At 39.5% G+C, this 16,705-nt stretch overlaps 2 protein-coding genes across 8 annotated transcripts in view; one reads left to right on the top strand and one right to left on the bottom strand.

Annotated features, from left to right (window-relative positions):
* LOC121866944 (SAFB-like transcription modulator) overlaps positions 1-11,049 on the bottom strand; it is a 57,224-nt gene extending 46,175 nt beyond the window's left edge. For all 6 annotated transcript variants that reach the window (XM_042366699.1, XM_042366703.1, XM_042366705.1 and 3 more), the window contains exon 1: positions 10,868-11,049. In XM_042366699.1, the coding sequence (XP_042222633.1) occupies positions 10,868-10,993 (126 nt within the window). In that variant the 5' untranslated portion in view covers positions 10,994-11,049. The remainder of the gene's footprint in view (positions 1-10,867) is intronic.
* A 5,126-nt stretch (positions 11,050-16,175) lies between these two features.
* Positions 16,176-16,705, top strand: part of LOC121866943 (alanine racemase-like) — a 40,884-nt gene continuing 40,354 nt past the window's right edge. The window contains exon 1 of one of the 2 annotated variants that reach the window (XM_042366697.1): positions 16,176-16,316. The gene's annotated coding sequence lies outside the window, so the exon portion shown is untranslated. The remainder of the gene's footprint in view (positions 16,317-16,705) is intronic. The other variant, XM_042366698.1, reaches the window with a different exon arrangement.

Genomic DNA, 16,705 nt, shown 5'->3' with positions numbered 1-16,705 from the left:
TGGGGGTGGAGGAGAAGGGAAAAGCGAAGGCATTGGGGTGGAAGAGAAGTCACCCCATGCCGCCATTTCACCCATAAAATTTTAGTTCACTTGGTGTAATTCAAGATTATTTTCTTTAAATCAACACTGCACTGCCCTATATATTATCAATATGTAAAATATATTTCAAAATGACCAATAATTTGACTGGAAACACAGAAAAAGGCATTTATGTTGAAGAGTCTCAAACAAGATGTTCCTTCCTCTGAACCGGTAAACAAACTGACGCCAAGCTTGGTGTGTTGAGTGGCTGTTTGGCGTGCAAAAAACTAGCTTCCTGTACTTCAATTATGTTCAATAATTGTTAAAATGACTAAAAAATTTAATATAAAACTTTTAAAATTATTGAATAGTACAACCTTCTTGATATTTACTAAAATGGTAAGGAATTTAAGCCCTAAAACCGATTACTGTATTGGCGGACTAATACTACAGCTGGTGGGCAGCCAAATGCAGGCGAAAACATGTTGGGAAAAATTCGTAAGGAATTCGTTAACCGAGGGTTTGCTCGTTAACCGAAGTGAAGAATCTTTTGGAAGGTAATCCGTTAACCGAGGGATCACTATTTCATTACAGTATTTTTATTTTTTTTATAAATTTGGTTTATTATGAATTATATTATTATTACATTTTTGCCCCCAGGCCCCAATGTGGTTCAGTGACCTGTACCCGGGTGGGCTAATCCCAGTAAAATATAAAATATATAAATAAAAAATCTTCTTAAAATTTAATCCACTCATCTCATGTGCATTGTAAATACTGTACATATTATATACCAAATAAACATCGTAGCAATCCCCGATGGGCTGTCAGAAATGCCATCTAAGTAACTATCATTGTATAGTCTGCCCACCACACATGTGCATTAGTCTGCCATACAAACAGACATAATCGTTTTGCATTCAGGCTGCTGTACCTACAGTACATCCTGTGCCTAACTATTACTTATTTATTTTTGAGATACCTGCCAATGCTTTATTTATTTTGATGTTCTTTTTGGGTTAATATTCATTTAATGGCTGCGGTAAGATTTTTGTAACTGATCCTCTAAGATTATGAAAAAAATATTAATAAATATTACAAATACAGTAAGCTTTTTTTTTTACAAAATTCACTCTTTGCTGAAAAACTGAAGATCAGATTTGAGTAAAACACACCTTAATACAGTGCACAAAAAATACAATAAAATAAAAATATTCTCTTAACAAAAAGGATCCACAGCCATTTAACAAATATTTACCAATGTTTAAGCACCGAGGAACACAGTACTTTGCCTTTCTCAGAAGTAAACAACAATATCATGACAAGTTCTTTCTGTTTAACCCCTAGGCTTTGGGTCACATCCAGCGACGTGTGACTGTAGAGCTTCGGGTCACGTCACATGACATTTTGATCTTTCCCAGGCATCTCCCTTGGACTTGACTCTTCTCACCGTGTGTTTCTACCCCCCATCTAAGCATGTCTAGTACAGTCATGCGCCGGTTAACGTTCTAGATACGTTCTTGGAAATGTGATGTTAATCGAAATGGACGTTGCCGAAAGTACAGAAACCTATGGGATTTATTCTAATTGGTTCCAGGCACCCAACCCCAATTTTCCCATTTTACGACCATTTAGACCCACTAAATATATATATAATGTTATGGTAAATATCATAAACACACACAGGCATGGCTAGGTTCATTACAAAGTGATGAAAAGGATACGCTCAATACTGTACAGTGGGTAGTCCACAAAACATGTAGCCATGTCTCTTTATTTGAGTGCCCCGTCATGGGAGTCCGTTTTCTCTCACTTCAGGACGCCTGACTCCTCCGCTTTCTCTTAATCTTAGAGTGCACCAGAGACTTCGTTATTCCTTAGTAATGATCTGCTTTCCAATGGGACCACGCCAATGCTCAGGACCACTTGGTTTACCATCATAGTGATAAAAAACTGCGAAGAAAGGCAGCTCATTTCCGTGAAGCTGACATATGAAATAATGGAGCGGGTGACCAAGTAACATTTCAAGATGATGAATGACTCCATTTTCTGATCCTACATTTACATTGGTTCCATCACAACCAACACACACAATGGGCTGCTGGGTTAGATTTTTCTCCACCAGAAACTCGTGAATAGTTTTGGCAATCTGCTTTCCGTGTCCAGTCTTGGGAGTCACATGTGTGAGATATTCATTGCCAGGCTCAACCATGATGACATAATGATCTTTCACCATCATCCTCGAACTCCATTTCTCGGTCTTCTCATTCTTTATCATCACACGAGTGGCGGTCTTCCCTACATTACAGTACAGTAACACAACATTGAGAAATGAAATGAGAAAAGGCTGATAATCAATATAGACATAGCACCATACTCATCTGCAACAAGACAACTTAAATGAAATAAGAGATATGAAAAAAAAGTTGATAAACACTGAACAGAACATTGCACCGCCACAGCGGCTGTTTGGCTAGTACTGTAGGTAAATTTAAAAATTTCAGTAGAAAATGCGGCAGACTAAACCTCGACATATCAGCTTCAAATTTGGCATGGAGTCTTAGATATGTATAAGGAACAATGCCTGAAGAGTGCAGCTTTGAGCAAAATTTCACTGCCCCCTACTGTACAATATCCTTTTCATCACTTTGTAATAAACCTCGTTATGCCTATGTGTTTATGATAATTATCATAACATTATATATTTATATATTTAGCGGTTGTACAAACACAAGGCCTCACACATGCCATTCAGACTGACAGACTTGACAAGTTTTACCAACCATAAAGACAGTTGAAGCTTTAAACATCACTCTCAATGGATCTTGAATATCCCAACTGTAATCAGACATACCTAAGTTGCCTCAATTGCAACCCCAGTTGCAATATCAAATTCTGTGTCACTACTAAGATATAACAGTCTCTGGTGCACTTTAAGATTAAGAGAAAACGGACGACTCAGGAGTGCTGAAGTGAGAGAAAACGGACTTCTATGACGGGGCACTCAAATAAACATATACGGTACATAGCTGTATAATGCAATATTAACCCCTAAATCGGTTAATTCGGACAATCGGCTAAAACGGACACCCTTCCCCCCCTATTAGTCCGTTTTAACGAGGGTCGACTGTATATAAGACTAACCCATGAGCAAGTTATTTTTATTAGTTTATTTTCTTACAATATTTTCATCAGTGAGTTCTGATGTGATAATCATTTATTGTGGAACCCACCAACACAGCAAATCACTCCGCAGCCCAGGCTGCATAGCCCTGATGCGGGTGTATCATCACGTCCAGAAAATGCCTTAAATTTCACCATATCATAGTACAGTCGGCCCTTCACATACGCGGTTTAGCATTCACGGATTCGCAAATACGCGGATTGCCCCGCCAGAGGAATATTCTGTACATTGAAGTAACTGAAGTACATTCAAATCGCGCGCGGCACCGAACACTGCACACCGCCCGCTCCCGCTGCCTCACACACACACGTATAGCGCGTCGTCACCCCACCCCGCGCTCCCTCACTCAGTCAGTCTCGCTGTAACCACGCTTGTGTTATCAGCCTTGTAGTTGCAAAAATATTACATTTCCATGAATATATTATATCAAGCACAGTATGAATAGAATATCACTAATATAACAGTATTTTAGCCGAAAACTATTAAAAAAACGAGTAACATATCTTGAACATCGGAAGGTTAGGTAAAGTCTTTTGTCTTCATGTAATTTATCCTAATTTACATTGAAATACAATACGTTTCCGCAAAACTACTATTTATTTCTGAGAATATGGAAATGTAATATTTTTGCTGAAATGACTTACGTATTACAGTGGAAAGTGATGGAAGCAATGACTTTCGCTTTCTTTCGTTCAAAAGATGTTACCGTAATCGCTTTTTGAATGGTTTTCAGTTAAAAAACTGTTGTATTACAATAATATTCTATCCTAATTCACTTGTGATGCAACAATTTTTTAACTGAAAACCATTCGAAAAGCGATTACGGTAACATCACTTGAACAAAAGAAAGCGAAAGTCATTGTTTTCGTCACGATTTTATCCCACTTTCCACTGTAATACGTACGTCATTTCAGCAAAAATATTACATTTCCGTGAATGTAGTATATCAAGCACAGTATGAATAGAATATCATTGTAATATAACAGTATTTTAACGGAAAACTATTAAAAAACGAGTAACATCTCTTGAACATTGGAAGGTTAGGTAAAGTCTTTTGTTTTCGTCATGCATTTTATCCTATTTTACATTGAAATACATCACGTTTCAGCAAAACTACTATTTATTTCTGAGAATATATTCATTCAGGTGCAGTTTAGGTAAAATATACATGTGATGTAACAGTTTTTTAACTGAAAACGATTCGAAAAACACGTACCCTCTAGCCCTGTTCAAGGAGAAGACTGGGAGGAGCTGTTTGGTGCTGAAGACGATGAGAAGGAAAATGATTTTGATGGATTTTAATGAAAATATTAAGAAATATGGTATAGTAGTATTTATTCAAGTGAATTAGGATAGAATATTATTGTAATACAACAGTAGTGACGATGTGGAGGAGGCAGAGGGATAGAGCGGGGAGGAGTGGTGACGCTGGAGGCGGGAGCAGGGACGAGTGGAGATGCCAGCCAGTACATTACGGGTGTACAGTATTAATTGTTTTTATAGCTCTTTTTGCATTTTAATATTAAATACTGGACATTATGTTTCAACAAAACTACTCTTTATTTCTGAGAATATGTAAATGTAATATTTTTGCTGAAATGACACATATTACAGTGGAAAGTGGGATAAAATTGTGACGAAAGCAATGACTTTCGCTTTCTTTCGTTCAAAAGATGTTACCATAATCGCTTTTCGAATGGTTTTCAGTTGTGGGATTATGAGGCTAATGATAGGATAGAATATTATTGTAATACAGTACAACAGTTTTTTAACTGAAAACCATTCGAAAAGCGATTACGGTAAAATCTTTTGAACAAAAGAAAGCGAAAGTCATTGTTTTCGTCATGATTTTATCCCACTTTCCACTGTAATATGTACGTCATTTCAGCCAAAATATTACATCTCCATATTTATTTCTGAGAATATATTCATTCAGTCACAATTAGGGTAAAATATACTTGTGATGTAATATTTTAATGAAAATACGGTAGCGTAGTTTTCTTTTGTTTCAAATTTAATTAACAAAGATTGATGTTTAAAATGTAATGAACAAAAATTTACATACAGTATCTATAAATAAACTTTAAAAAATGAAAACTTTATGTTTTACATCATCCTGTGCAACCATACCATGCATTTGGCTACTTTGGGCTTGCTATGATGACGCAAGAGATCTGCCCTGGCAACTGTACCGACACTCACAGCTGGTGGTGCGTTGGTGCATCGTTTCCATTGTTTACTGGTAAATATTTTTCAACCTAACGAAACTATTACCAGTTTAGAGGTCGGCCCCCAATTTTTTGCCAAATAATTGTCTTAAAAACTCGAACTACACACAGGTATATACAGCAAATAAGGACATGGGAGGCCAGGGGTTTTATAAGGGGGGGGGGGAGCAATAGTACACGGATTTTTAACATTCACGGGTATATGTTACCTAACCCCCGCGTATGTTAAGAGCCGACTGTAAGTTCTTTCTGTTTAATATACCGCGGGGTCCAGGGGGCCGGTCAGGAAGTTAAGTAAGGTTAGGTAGGTCTGTTTGATTACCGGTAGGTTGGTTAGGTCTGTTTTTCGTACTCACAAATGTTAAGTAACGTTTATTTTTAAAATATCCAATTTTTAAGATATTTCCACAAACTACAACAGTGAAAATCCTGGTTTTCATAATTTTTTCAATCAATTTCGATCACTGGTTAGTCATATACATTTACCCTCAATAATTCTTGAGTCGTCTGTATGTGTGTAATTTACATTCGTGTAAAATAATAACAATTTGTCACTCTAATACCAGTGACTAACGATGTGTTAGTGGTGACGAAGCGGATTTGATATTGGTGACAAAATGGTTTTTTTCTGTAACGAGCCAGGTTGGCAACGCATCAGAGGCTTCTGAGAAAAGTTAAGGATCATGGTATCGAGGGGAAGTTTTAAATTGGATAAAATCATGGCTCACCGATAGAACACAGAGGGTCAGCATAGATGGTGTTAAATCTGAGTGGGGCTGTGTAACCAGTGGGGTTCCCCAGGGGTCAGTACTGGGCCCACTCTTGTTCATAAATGATCTAAATACTGGGATCAGCAGTGACATAAGCAAGTTTACGGATGACACCAAAATAGGGCGGCAGATTAATTCAGGGCAGGATGCAAATGCACTACAGAAGAATTTAAATAAACTGGAGTGGTCAGAAAAATGGCAAATGGAATTCAACACCAGCAACTACTTAATATTTGAAGAACAAATACTGTCAAGGTATATCAACATCTACCTAGAGAAGTAAACTTGTTTAAGAGACTTAAGGGTGCTTGTAAGCCCGGACCTCGATTATGCAGTTCAGTTCTGGTGCCCTTATTATAGAATGGATATCAATTCACTGGAGGCGGTGCAGCGAAGAATGACGAAATGACTCCGGGACTTTGAAACCTTCCATATCAAGATAGATTAAAAAAGCTAAACTTGGATTCCCTAGAAAAACGAAGAGTGCGGGAAGATATGATGGAAGTATTTAAGTGGGTGAAAGAAATCAATAAAGGAGATATATAGATAAAGTTCATATAATATCCGAGCAGGATAGGACTCGTAGCAACAGATTTAAGTTGAAAAAAGTTTAGGTTTTAGTTGAGAGATAAGAACATAAGAATGGAGGAAACTGCAGCGGGCCTATTGGCCCATACTGGGCAGTCCCATTTACACCCAACCCCTATTGCTCATACATCCGTCCAACCTATGTTTGAAGTTATCTAGCGTATTCGAGTTAGTGATGATATTTGGTAACTTGTTCCACTCATCCACTATATTTCCAAACCAATGTTTACCTATTTCGCGCCTAAATCTATTTTTTTTTCTAATTTAAAACAATTGTTACGAGAAGGAACAAGTTCAAAAATAGGGTGGTGGACGAATGGAACAAGCTTAGCAACTTTGTACTAAGTGCTGGAATGCTGGAAAGTTTTAAAAGGAGGCTACTTCATGGGTGATAGTGGTAGTAACTCTCGACAGGGGGTCCGACTAATTACCCAAATGTAGCCGCAATGAAGTCGAATAATGGTCCTACATGAATAAATCGGACTGCCAATCACTTCTCGACTGGTATTTGGTGTCACAAAGTAAAAAAAAAGGAAAGCGTAATTTAATTTGAGTTAATAGATCACGTGCATGTACCGAGGGAGCGAGTAATTACCCAAATGTACCCAAATGTTGTCTCAATGAAGTCAAATAATGGTCCTACATGAATAAATCGGACTGCCAATCACTTCTCGACTGGTATTTGGTGTCACAAAGTCACAAAAAATTGGTAAACTTAATTTAATCTGAGTTAATAGATCAAGTGCATGTACCTAACCTAATCTAACCCAACACAACTCAGATTAAATTAAGTTTACCAATTTTTTTTTACTTTGACACCAAATACTAGTCGAGAAGTGATTAGCAGTCCGATTTATTCATGTAGGACCATTATTTGACTTCATTGCGGCTACATTTGGGTAATTAGTCAGACCGCTCGACAGAAACTGCCATGCACAGGCCAACCGACCTATTGCACTCCTTATTTTTTGTTATGTTTATTAGGTTAGTTAACTGTGACACCTAACATGTTATTCAATATCTTATTCTTGCACACTGCCAACTGTATGCAAGACTCCTGTTTTTAATTTATAAATTTACTGTAAATCACCGACTAAGTAATTCGTATACCAACTGTCCACGTGATTGACAAACAAAAATATATAAATTCACGGTTGAATTAATAATAAAGATTGGTTATCTTTCGCTGATTTACACCTTGTGAATTATTACCAATTACTGTATTATGTGAGTCACTCCATCAACACACTATTGACTGGGACAACATTGTAGGCGACTATGAATCTGAAGACTTCCTAGACGCAGTACAGGACAATTTTTTGAAACAACTAATTACAGAACCTACTAGAGGTGACAATATATTAGACCTAGTATTAACAAATAAAGAAAATATTATCAGAGATATCACAGTAGGGGAAGAACTAGGTAACAGTGATCACAGAGAAATCAGGTTCACCCTAAATTGGGAAACGAAAAACAATGACAATATGGTCAGAGTCCCAAACATTCGGTTGGCGGATTATCAGGGGTTAAGAAGGTACCTAGGTGAGGTCACCTGGGAACAGTCACGTCAGTTCCCAGTAGGAAGTGGTGGTCATAGATGACACAACAATTGATCATGACTATAATATATTCACCAGTATACTACATAAAGCACAAGAACAATATATACCATACAGAAAAATTAGGTCAAATAAGAATGAGCCAAGGTGGATGACCAGAAAACTTAAACATGACATAGGAATAAAGAAAGGAATATATAAGAAATTAAAGGGAGGGGAGGAGCAGCTCAGAAACAGGTATAATGAACTATCTAGGAATGTTAAGAAAAATGTAAGGAAAGCAAAGAGAGACTATGAAATCAAAATAGCAAGAGAATCCAAGGCGAATCCCAAGGGATTTTTCCAGGTATATAGGACAAAGGTCAAGGACAAAGTTGGGCCTTTAAAGTCAGGGAGGGGAGAATTGATAAATGGCAGTGAAGACATGAGCAAAGCATTGAACAGCTACTTCTTATCAGTTTTCACAGAAGAAATTTGCGATGAAATTCCGGAGGTGGAACTGATATTTAAGGGAAAGGAAGAAGTGAAATTAAAGAATATCACCATCAGAAAAGAGGATGTTCTTAAGAAGATAAATAAACTAAAGAACACAAAATCCCCAGGGCCGGATGACATTTTTCCTCGAGTCTTAAAAGAGTGTAGAGAACAGATTAGCGGACCCCTCGTAAATTTATTTACAAAATCATTAGACACTGGAGTTGTGCCAGAGTTGTGGAAACAGGCGAATGTAGTACCCATATTTAAAAAGGGAGACAGAGCATCAGCGTCAAATTACCGGCCGATCAGTTTGACGTCAGTAGTGGGGAAATTTCTTGGATCAATTATAGCAGATAGCATCCAATCGCATCTAGAGAAAAGCAAATTAATCTACGACTCTCAACATGGGTTTACAAAGGGAAAATCTTGTCTAACAAATCTGCTAACGTTTTTTAGAAAAGTCTTCGAGGTAGTAATGACGAAATTACGATGTTATTTACTTAGACTTTAGCAAAGCATTTGACAGAGTACCGCATCAGAGGCTTCTGAGAAAAATTAAGGCTCATGGTTTCGAGGGGAAAGTTTTAAATTGGATAAAATCATGGCTCACCGATAGAACGCAGAGGGTCAGCGTAGATGGTGTTAAATCTGAGTGGGGCCGTGTAACCAGTGGGGTTCCCCAGGGGTCAGTACTAGGCCCACTCTTGTTCATAATCTACATAAACGATTTAGATACTGGGATCAGCAGTGACATAAGCAAGTTTGCGGATGACACCAAAATAGGGCAGCAAATTAATTCAGGGCAGGATGCAAATGCATTACAGGAGGATCTAAATAAACTGCAGGGGTGGTCTGAAAAATAGCAAATGAAATTCAACACCAGCAAGTGCAGCGTACTTAATATTGGAAGAACAAATACTTATAATGTATACAGCCTGAACAACATCAACCTAGAGAAGTCGACTTGTGAGAGACCTACGGCCTAGAAAACAGTGCGTTAATGTTCGAAATAAGGCAAACAGAGTATTGGGTTTTATATCTAGAAGTGTAAGTAGCAAGAGTGCAGAGGTCTTATTGCAACTGTATCTTGCGCTAGTTAGGCCGCACCTCGATTATGCGGTTCAGTTCTGGTGCCCCTATTATAGAATGGATATAAATTCACTAGAGTCGGTGCAGCGAAGAATGACAAAAATGATTCCGGGACTTAGAAACCTTCCATATCAGGATAGGTTAAAGAAACTTAACTTGCATTCCCTAGAAAGACGAAGAGTGCGGGGAGATATGATAGAGATATTTAAGTGGGTGAAAGGAATCAATAAAGGGGATATAGATAAAGTTCTTATAATATCCGAGCAGGATAGGACTCGGAGCAACGGGTTCAAGTTGGATAAGTTTAGGTTTAGGAGAGAGATAGGAAGAAACTGGTTCACAAATAGGGTGGTGGACAAGTGGAACAAGCTTAGCAACCTTGTAGTAAGTAGTAAGTGCTGGAACGCTGGAAAGTTTCAAAAGGAGGCTAGATAGATTCATGGATGATAGAGTGGTAGTAACTCTCGACAGGAGCTGCCATGCACAGGCCAACCGGCCTATTGCAGACTCCTTATTTTCTTATGTATACCAACTGTCCACGTGATTGACAAACAAAAATATATAAATTCACGGTTGAATTAATAATAAAGATTGGTTATCTTTCGCTGATTTACACCTTGTGAATTATTACCAATTACTGTATTATGTGAGTCACTCCATCAACACACCACAAGCACGAGAACACTAAGAACACACAATAATCCACGTATTGCAACTACGCACATGAATGATTTGTATGTAACTGTTCCATCAACACAACCCGAGTATCATCCTTCTCTCCCTATACCCTTTCAAATCTTTATAGACTTAATACCTTACCAGCCAATATCATTCACATCATGAAATATAAGTAAATACATTCTTGCGCCATGACCGCCAACACCTCCGCCACCATTTTGTGTTGGGTTAATACCAGCTCAACACAACCCTCTGTTTATTGGTCCATACCTTCCTCAGACGTTCCATCAACACTGCTTTAATTCCAGTTTTATCCAGTCCTCTCTTCTCTAACTCGATCCTTAAATCCACAACCCTTAGGTCGTCTATCTTCTTGGATTTTGATTCTGTCGACATTTTAGCAAGGGTTGTTAGTCGTGTGCAGGACGCTGGCTGGCCACCTCGTGCGCGCTCCAGCCACTGCGCATGCGCCTACCCTTTACTTCAACCACTCCTAAAACATTAATATAACCTTTCATTAGTTAGATTAATCATCAGCGTGATTTTAAATTATTATTCTTATCGTTTTACACATCATTACAAGGAGTTTATGAGATTAATAATTGAGGAAACCTGTGCATATAGAATTGTCAAGACTTTAATGTACCTTACATATACAAAAATATTCAATATTATTGGAATCGTTTTTGTGTTATAGCAAATTAAAACTTTCTGTGTAAATTATCCTGTAAGATAAAAAAAACAAAATGAAAAGTAGATAATATTTTCATAAATCTACATAATTTCAAGTTTATTTTTATATTATAAACTGTACTCTGACAAATATTGACGTACAGGTACAGTCACCCACAAAACTCCTGTCGCCTCTCATCAACCACAAACCCCGAGATTTCAGACAATTATATATGGACAGAATAATGCATGTATCTACTGCTTCAGGTTAACGAATATGAATCTTGGTGTTTGTGGAACAGTGGGAGAGGCGACAGGACTTTTATGGGTGACTGTACATGGAATATCATATGGGCCAAGTCAATCCCTATTAGTTTGGATGCTTGTCCTGGAGACGGCACTCTATTGTTGGTATGTCGACTGTTTGATTAAATATTTTGAGCTTCAACGTTGGTGTGCCGAATGGCGATAGGCTCCTCAGCCGCTTGGGTGGTCGATCACGTCTCTGTTAGGCATTGTTAGTAAGTACTGGGTGTGTAGACCTACTGGCTCCTGAATGTATTTGTACCTGCGCCAGTGTTGGTCAAGTTTCTTTTATCCTCTTCAATTGATCGACTCGTTAGCCGCTTGGGTGGTCGGTCACGTCTCTGTTATGCACTGATTTTTTTATTTTGCCGCTTGCAGCGGCTACTTTATTGTGCACCCCACACTCATCCTGTGAGCGGTAGCGCAAAAGGATTACAGAGTAGAGTTTACAACGGGTCATAATAATTAGCCCCCGTTGTCAGGATATTATGGCACTGAATGTTACACAGTATTTCAATTACATTTTGTGTTTAGTTCTATACATAAAGGGTAACTTATTCACAAATGCGTGAGTACAGGCGTGTGAGGCAGTATGTCTGGCCGCACACTTTGTTATTGACATTTGCGTGAGAAGTATTCAAGCACATTGTGTATTTGGTTCTATACATGAGAACTGATACAGTTACCAAGTGCAAAAAAGTGGATACAATCTTAATATGTCGGCTATCTTGCCATTAGAGATGAAGTGTTGTGCCATTTCACACACAGTGTGCTTGGACCTGTCCCTAAAAGGTTCTATCTTCACACAGTCGAGGACGTAGTGTTCAAGTGTGTGGCTATATGTCTGGCCACACACTTTACATTTAGTCTTGTTTACATCTGCTTGAGGAACATACTGCCAGAGGTACTTATATCCTAACCTTAATCAAGCGGTTGCAACATCTTGTAATCTAGTGATCCTGTTACTTGCTCCATATACATATTTCACTTGATACATCTCACCATGGTAAGCTATGGATCGACTAGTGCCTGTTTGCACTTGTCTACTTGCGTCAAATTCATCAATAAGTTCTTTCCTAATTACAGTTTTAATGGTTCTTTTTGACAGACCCAAATTGTATTCAACGGTGTCTTTGTTAGAACATAAGAACATAAGAAAGTGGGATACTGCAGGAGGCCGACTGGCCCATACAGGGCAGATCCCTTTCCCACCCATCCCAGCACTTCCATGTGCCTATCCAACTTCGTCTTGAAGCTCCCTAGCGTCCCCGATCCTACTATAGCACTCGGTAGCCTATTCCACATATCCACAACTCTATTACCAAACCAGTGCTTGCCTATATCCATTTGTTCTAGTTATTTCGTTATTACTGAGTTTCAGAACATCTTCCATTTTACCCTTGTTAATCCCACTTACCCACTTGTACACCTCTATCATATCTCCCCTAACTCTACGCCTCTCTAATGAATGTAAGCCTAAGCTTTTCAGTCTTTCTTCATATGGAAGGTTTCTAATATTATGGATCATTTTTGTCATTCTTCTTTGTACTCTCTCCAAGGAATCTATGTCCATTCTATAATAAGGACACCAGAACTGAACCGCATAATCCATGTGTGGCCTCACTAATGCTAGGTAAAGTTTCAAGATAACGTCAGCAGTTCTGTTACTCACAGACCTAGATATGAACCCAAGAATCCTGTTTGCCTTGTTGCGAACGCTAATACATTGTTTTCTAGGTTTCAAGTCGTTGCTAACAAATACACCTAGATCTTTTTCACAAACTGAGTTTTCTATTTCCGTGTTACCTAGTTTATACTTAACGTTTGTATTCGTCTTCCCTATCTGTAGTACCTTGCATTTATCAGTATTAAAATTCATTTGCCAGTCTACTGACCACTCATGTAAGGTATCTAGATCTCTTTGAAGGTGTTCAAAGTCACTGTCTGAATTTATCACTCTCCCCATTTTGGTATCATCTGCAAATTTACTAATCCTACTAGTTATACCTAAATCAAGATCATTAATGAATATAACAAACAGCAGAGGGCCTAATACAGATCCCTGGGGAACTCCGCTTTTGACCGCACCCCAGTCTGACTTAAATCCATTTATGCTGACTCTTTGTTTCCTACCAGTTAACCATGACCTAATCCATTTTAATACTGATCCACCTATTCCATGTGCTTCTACCTTCCTTATCAATCTCTCATGAGGGACTCTATCGAATGCTTTACTGAAATCTAAATAAATTATATCATATGACTTATCATTATCTACCGCTTCATATACTTCTGAGAAAAAGGTAAGCAAATTTGTGAGACAAGAACGTCCCTGGGTGAACCCGTGCTGAGAGGGCATCAACTCTGTCATGTTTTATGAGGCCTATGTGAGAGGGGACGCACTGTTGGCAAGTACTGGGCATGCACCGGCTCCTGAATGTACCTGAACCTGCTCCAGTGTTGGTCAAGTTTGGTCTTGAAAGAGTTCACACTCGGTGCAGTCACTACAACGTCTGCTTCTGCTTTTATCCTCTTCACCACTGATCGGCTCGTTAGCCGCTTGGGCGATCGGTCACGTCTCTGTTACGCACTGTTGGCAAGTACTGGGCAGATTGTTCTAAGAGTTCACACTTCTCACTCCGAAAAAGTATGTCTCTACTGCTTTCTGGACTTGTGGCTTCTTCAACCTTGGGCTGTGACCCCTAGTGGGGCGGGCGTTCATCAGCTCCAGGTATGGACACTGGACTCAGTGGACTGAGTAGTGCCCTCTGAGACGTTCATAAACTTCTAGGTCACGCTCTGCCCGTCTGTAGTATGAGCTAAGCAGTTGCAGGCGTTCTAATCTCTGTTGGTGACCAAAGACTAGTCTTTGCTTGGTAACTGAGGTGGTGTAGTGCAAGCACCTGTCTGGAGCCTCTCCATTGGACATTTACATTTTCAATTAATCACTGTCGAAAGCCTTGGCAAAATCCAGATCTATAACATTTTTATTACCAGCCCTTTCCAGAATTTGAGTACAAACATTCAGCACCTTGAGTAATTGTGTCAAGCAGGAGCGTCCCGGCGTACCGTGTTGGCAGTCATTTACAAGGTTGTTCTGGAGTAGACATTCCATCATGACATCTCTTATAATGTTGTCTAGTACTTTACACACTATTCCGATCAGGCCCTGATAGGGTGCATTCCAGAGTTTGTTTTTGTTTTTTTGTTTTGCGGGGATGAGAACACCCGAATACAGGTCACTGACCCACTTCGGGGCCTGGGGGGGGGGGGGGGTTATAATGCCTCGCAAGCAAGATGTCACGGGTTCGAGTCCCGGGCCGGCGGAAGTTGTTTGGACACTTCCTAGTCCCCTTGGTCCTTGTTCACCTAGCAGCAAAGTAGGTACCTGCTGTAAATCGAAAGTTGCGAATTCGTATTCAGGGACAAGTTGTTGAAGCTTCCAATAACTTGCTTAGACATAAACCATTGACTCTTCAGGCTTCTACGCTCCTGACTCTTCAGGCTTCTACGCCCTTAACTCATGAGACATAAGGCAAGCATGAACTTAGCATGCTTCCCTGTTGGGCACTGTAAACGTTTCTGCGCTTCACCTTACACATGGATGTAGGGGAGGGGGAGTGTGCCCCTCCCCCCCCCCAAAAAAAAAAAAAAAATAATAATAATTAATAAAAATAGATACAAATTATAACAAAGATAATAATAATAATAATGATAACCATAGATAAATACAAAAATCCGAAAAATATATCAAGAGTAAGAAACGAGATACAATATTTATGTTGTGTTGTCAATATTAAGAGAAACAATTGAGACCCAGCAATTGTGTGTAAATGAGGCAGAAAGTGATGAGCTACCTGGGACTTGATCACAATTTTTGTGATGCCATATGGCAGCAGGGTCTACTGTTAAACTATAAAAGGGGGGCTTACTCAGTGGGTATTAAACTGCAACTTAATCACTCATTTGAAGGCACATATCCACGCACATTTATGGTAAACAAAGACTATAAGATAGTCTTTGTTGGTAAATTTACGTTATAACTGTAGTTGCGGGCCGGTCTCTCATTGCCAGTACGGGAGCAAATAATTGTTTAACCCCTGTATTTTCCTTACAATAGTAGTACATAATCGATATTGTGCCTGAGCAGTTGCTTCATGTTTGTAATATGCATTTTCAACTGTAGTTGTGACAATTTTCAGATAAGTTTGAGTAAAAAAAAAGTCTCATTAATTTAGTGGTACTTTCCAGGTCCTAATACAATAAGCCAACTTTAAACGCTTTTGACCCTAAGTGTATTTTTTTCCTAAATAAATAATCCCACCACTCCCCAGCCCTGTCCCAGCACTCCCCAGCCCTGCCCCAGCACTCCCCAGCCCTGCCCCACCACTCCCCAGCCCTGCCCCAGCACTCCCCAGCCCTGTCCCAGCACTCCCCAGCCCTGTCCCAGCACTCCCCAGCCCTGCCCCAGCACTCCCCAGCCCTGCCCCAGCACTCCCCAGCCCTGTCCCAGCACTCCCCAGCCCTGCCCCAGCACTCCCCAGCCCTGCCCCACCACTCCCCCATGCCAGACCATCCCGTTGCGTCGACGCCCGCACCCACCCGCTGTAGTGTTAGTATCCTCCTAACTTGGGAAGGGAGTGTATGTGTTCGGTAGTGAGCTCTTAGTACAGTTACACGCAAATACTATTTTTCACCGTGGAAATTATCACACACGGAGTAAATTCGTGCACTTACAACGGTGAGTCCTAATACCTGCCCGATGACATCATAAACACTTTACTGTATAATCTATATTATTATTAAGTGCGAAGACTCAATCTCAATCTTTCAGTCTCGTAACGGTGAGGATGTGAATATTGTTTCTGTGAGTGATTATGTAAATGAGCTTTATTTAGTTGCAAATGGTTTGTGATGCGTCCGATAAGATTAAAGTTCTCATGGTAAATGTGTCAGGAACAGACTGTGAAGTAATGTTTGAGGTAGACGACCGTACATGCCCAGTACCTGCCAACAGTTACAACTAACAGACCGGCTGGTACACTGACAAGTGGCGAAGAGGATAAAGTAAAATGATACATTGTGGTAAAGTGTACTGTGGTGTGGTGTAAACTGGCACTTGCTGTACTT

This window comes from Homarus americanus, unplaced genomic scaffold, assembly GCF_018991925.1.
Source record: "Homarus americanus isolate GMGI-L3 unplaced genomic scaffold, GMGI_Hamer_2.0 scaffold14393, whole genome shotgun sequence".
NCBI classification, from domain to species: domain Eukaryota; kingdom Metazoa; phylum Arthropoda; class Malacostraca; order Decapoda; family Nephropidae; genus Homarus; species Homarus americanus.
This window is presented reverse-complemented; position numbering and strand designations above follow the sequence as displayed.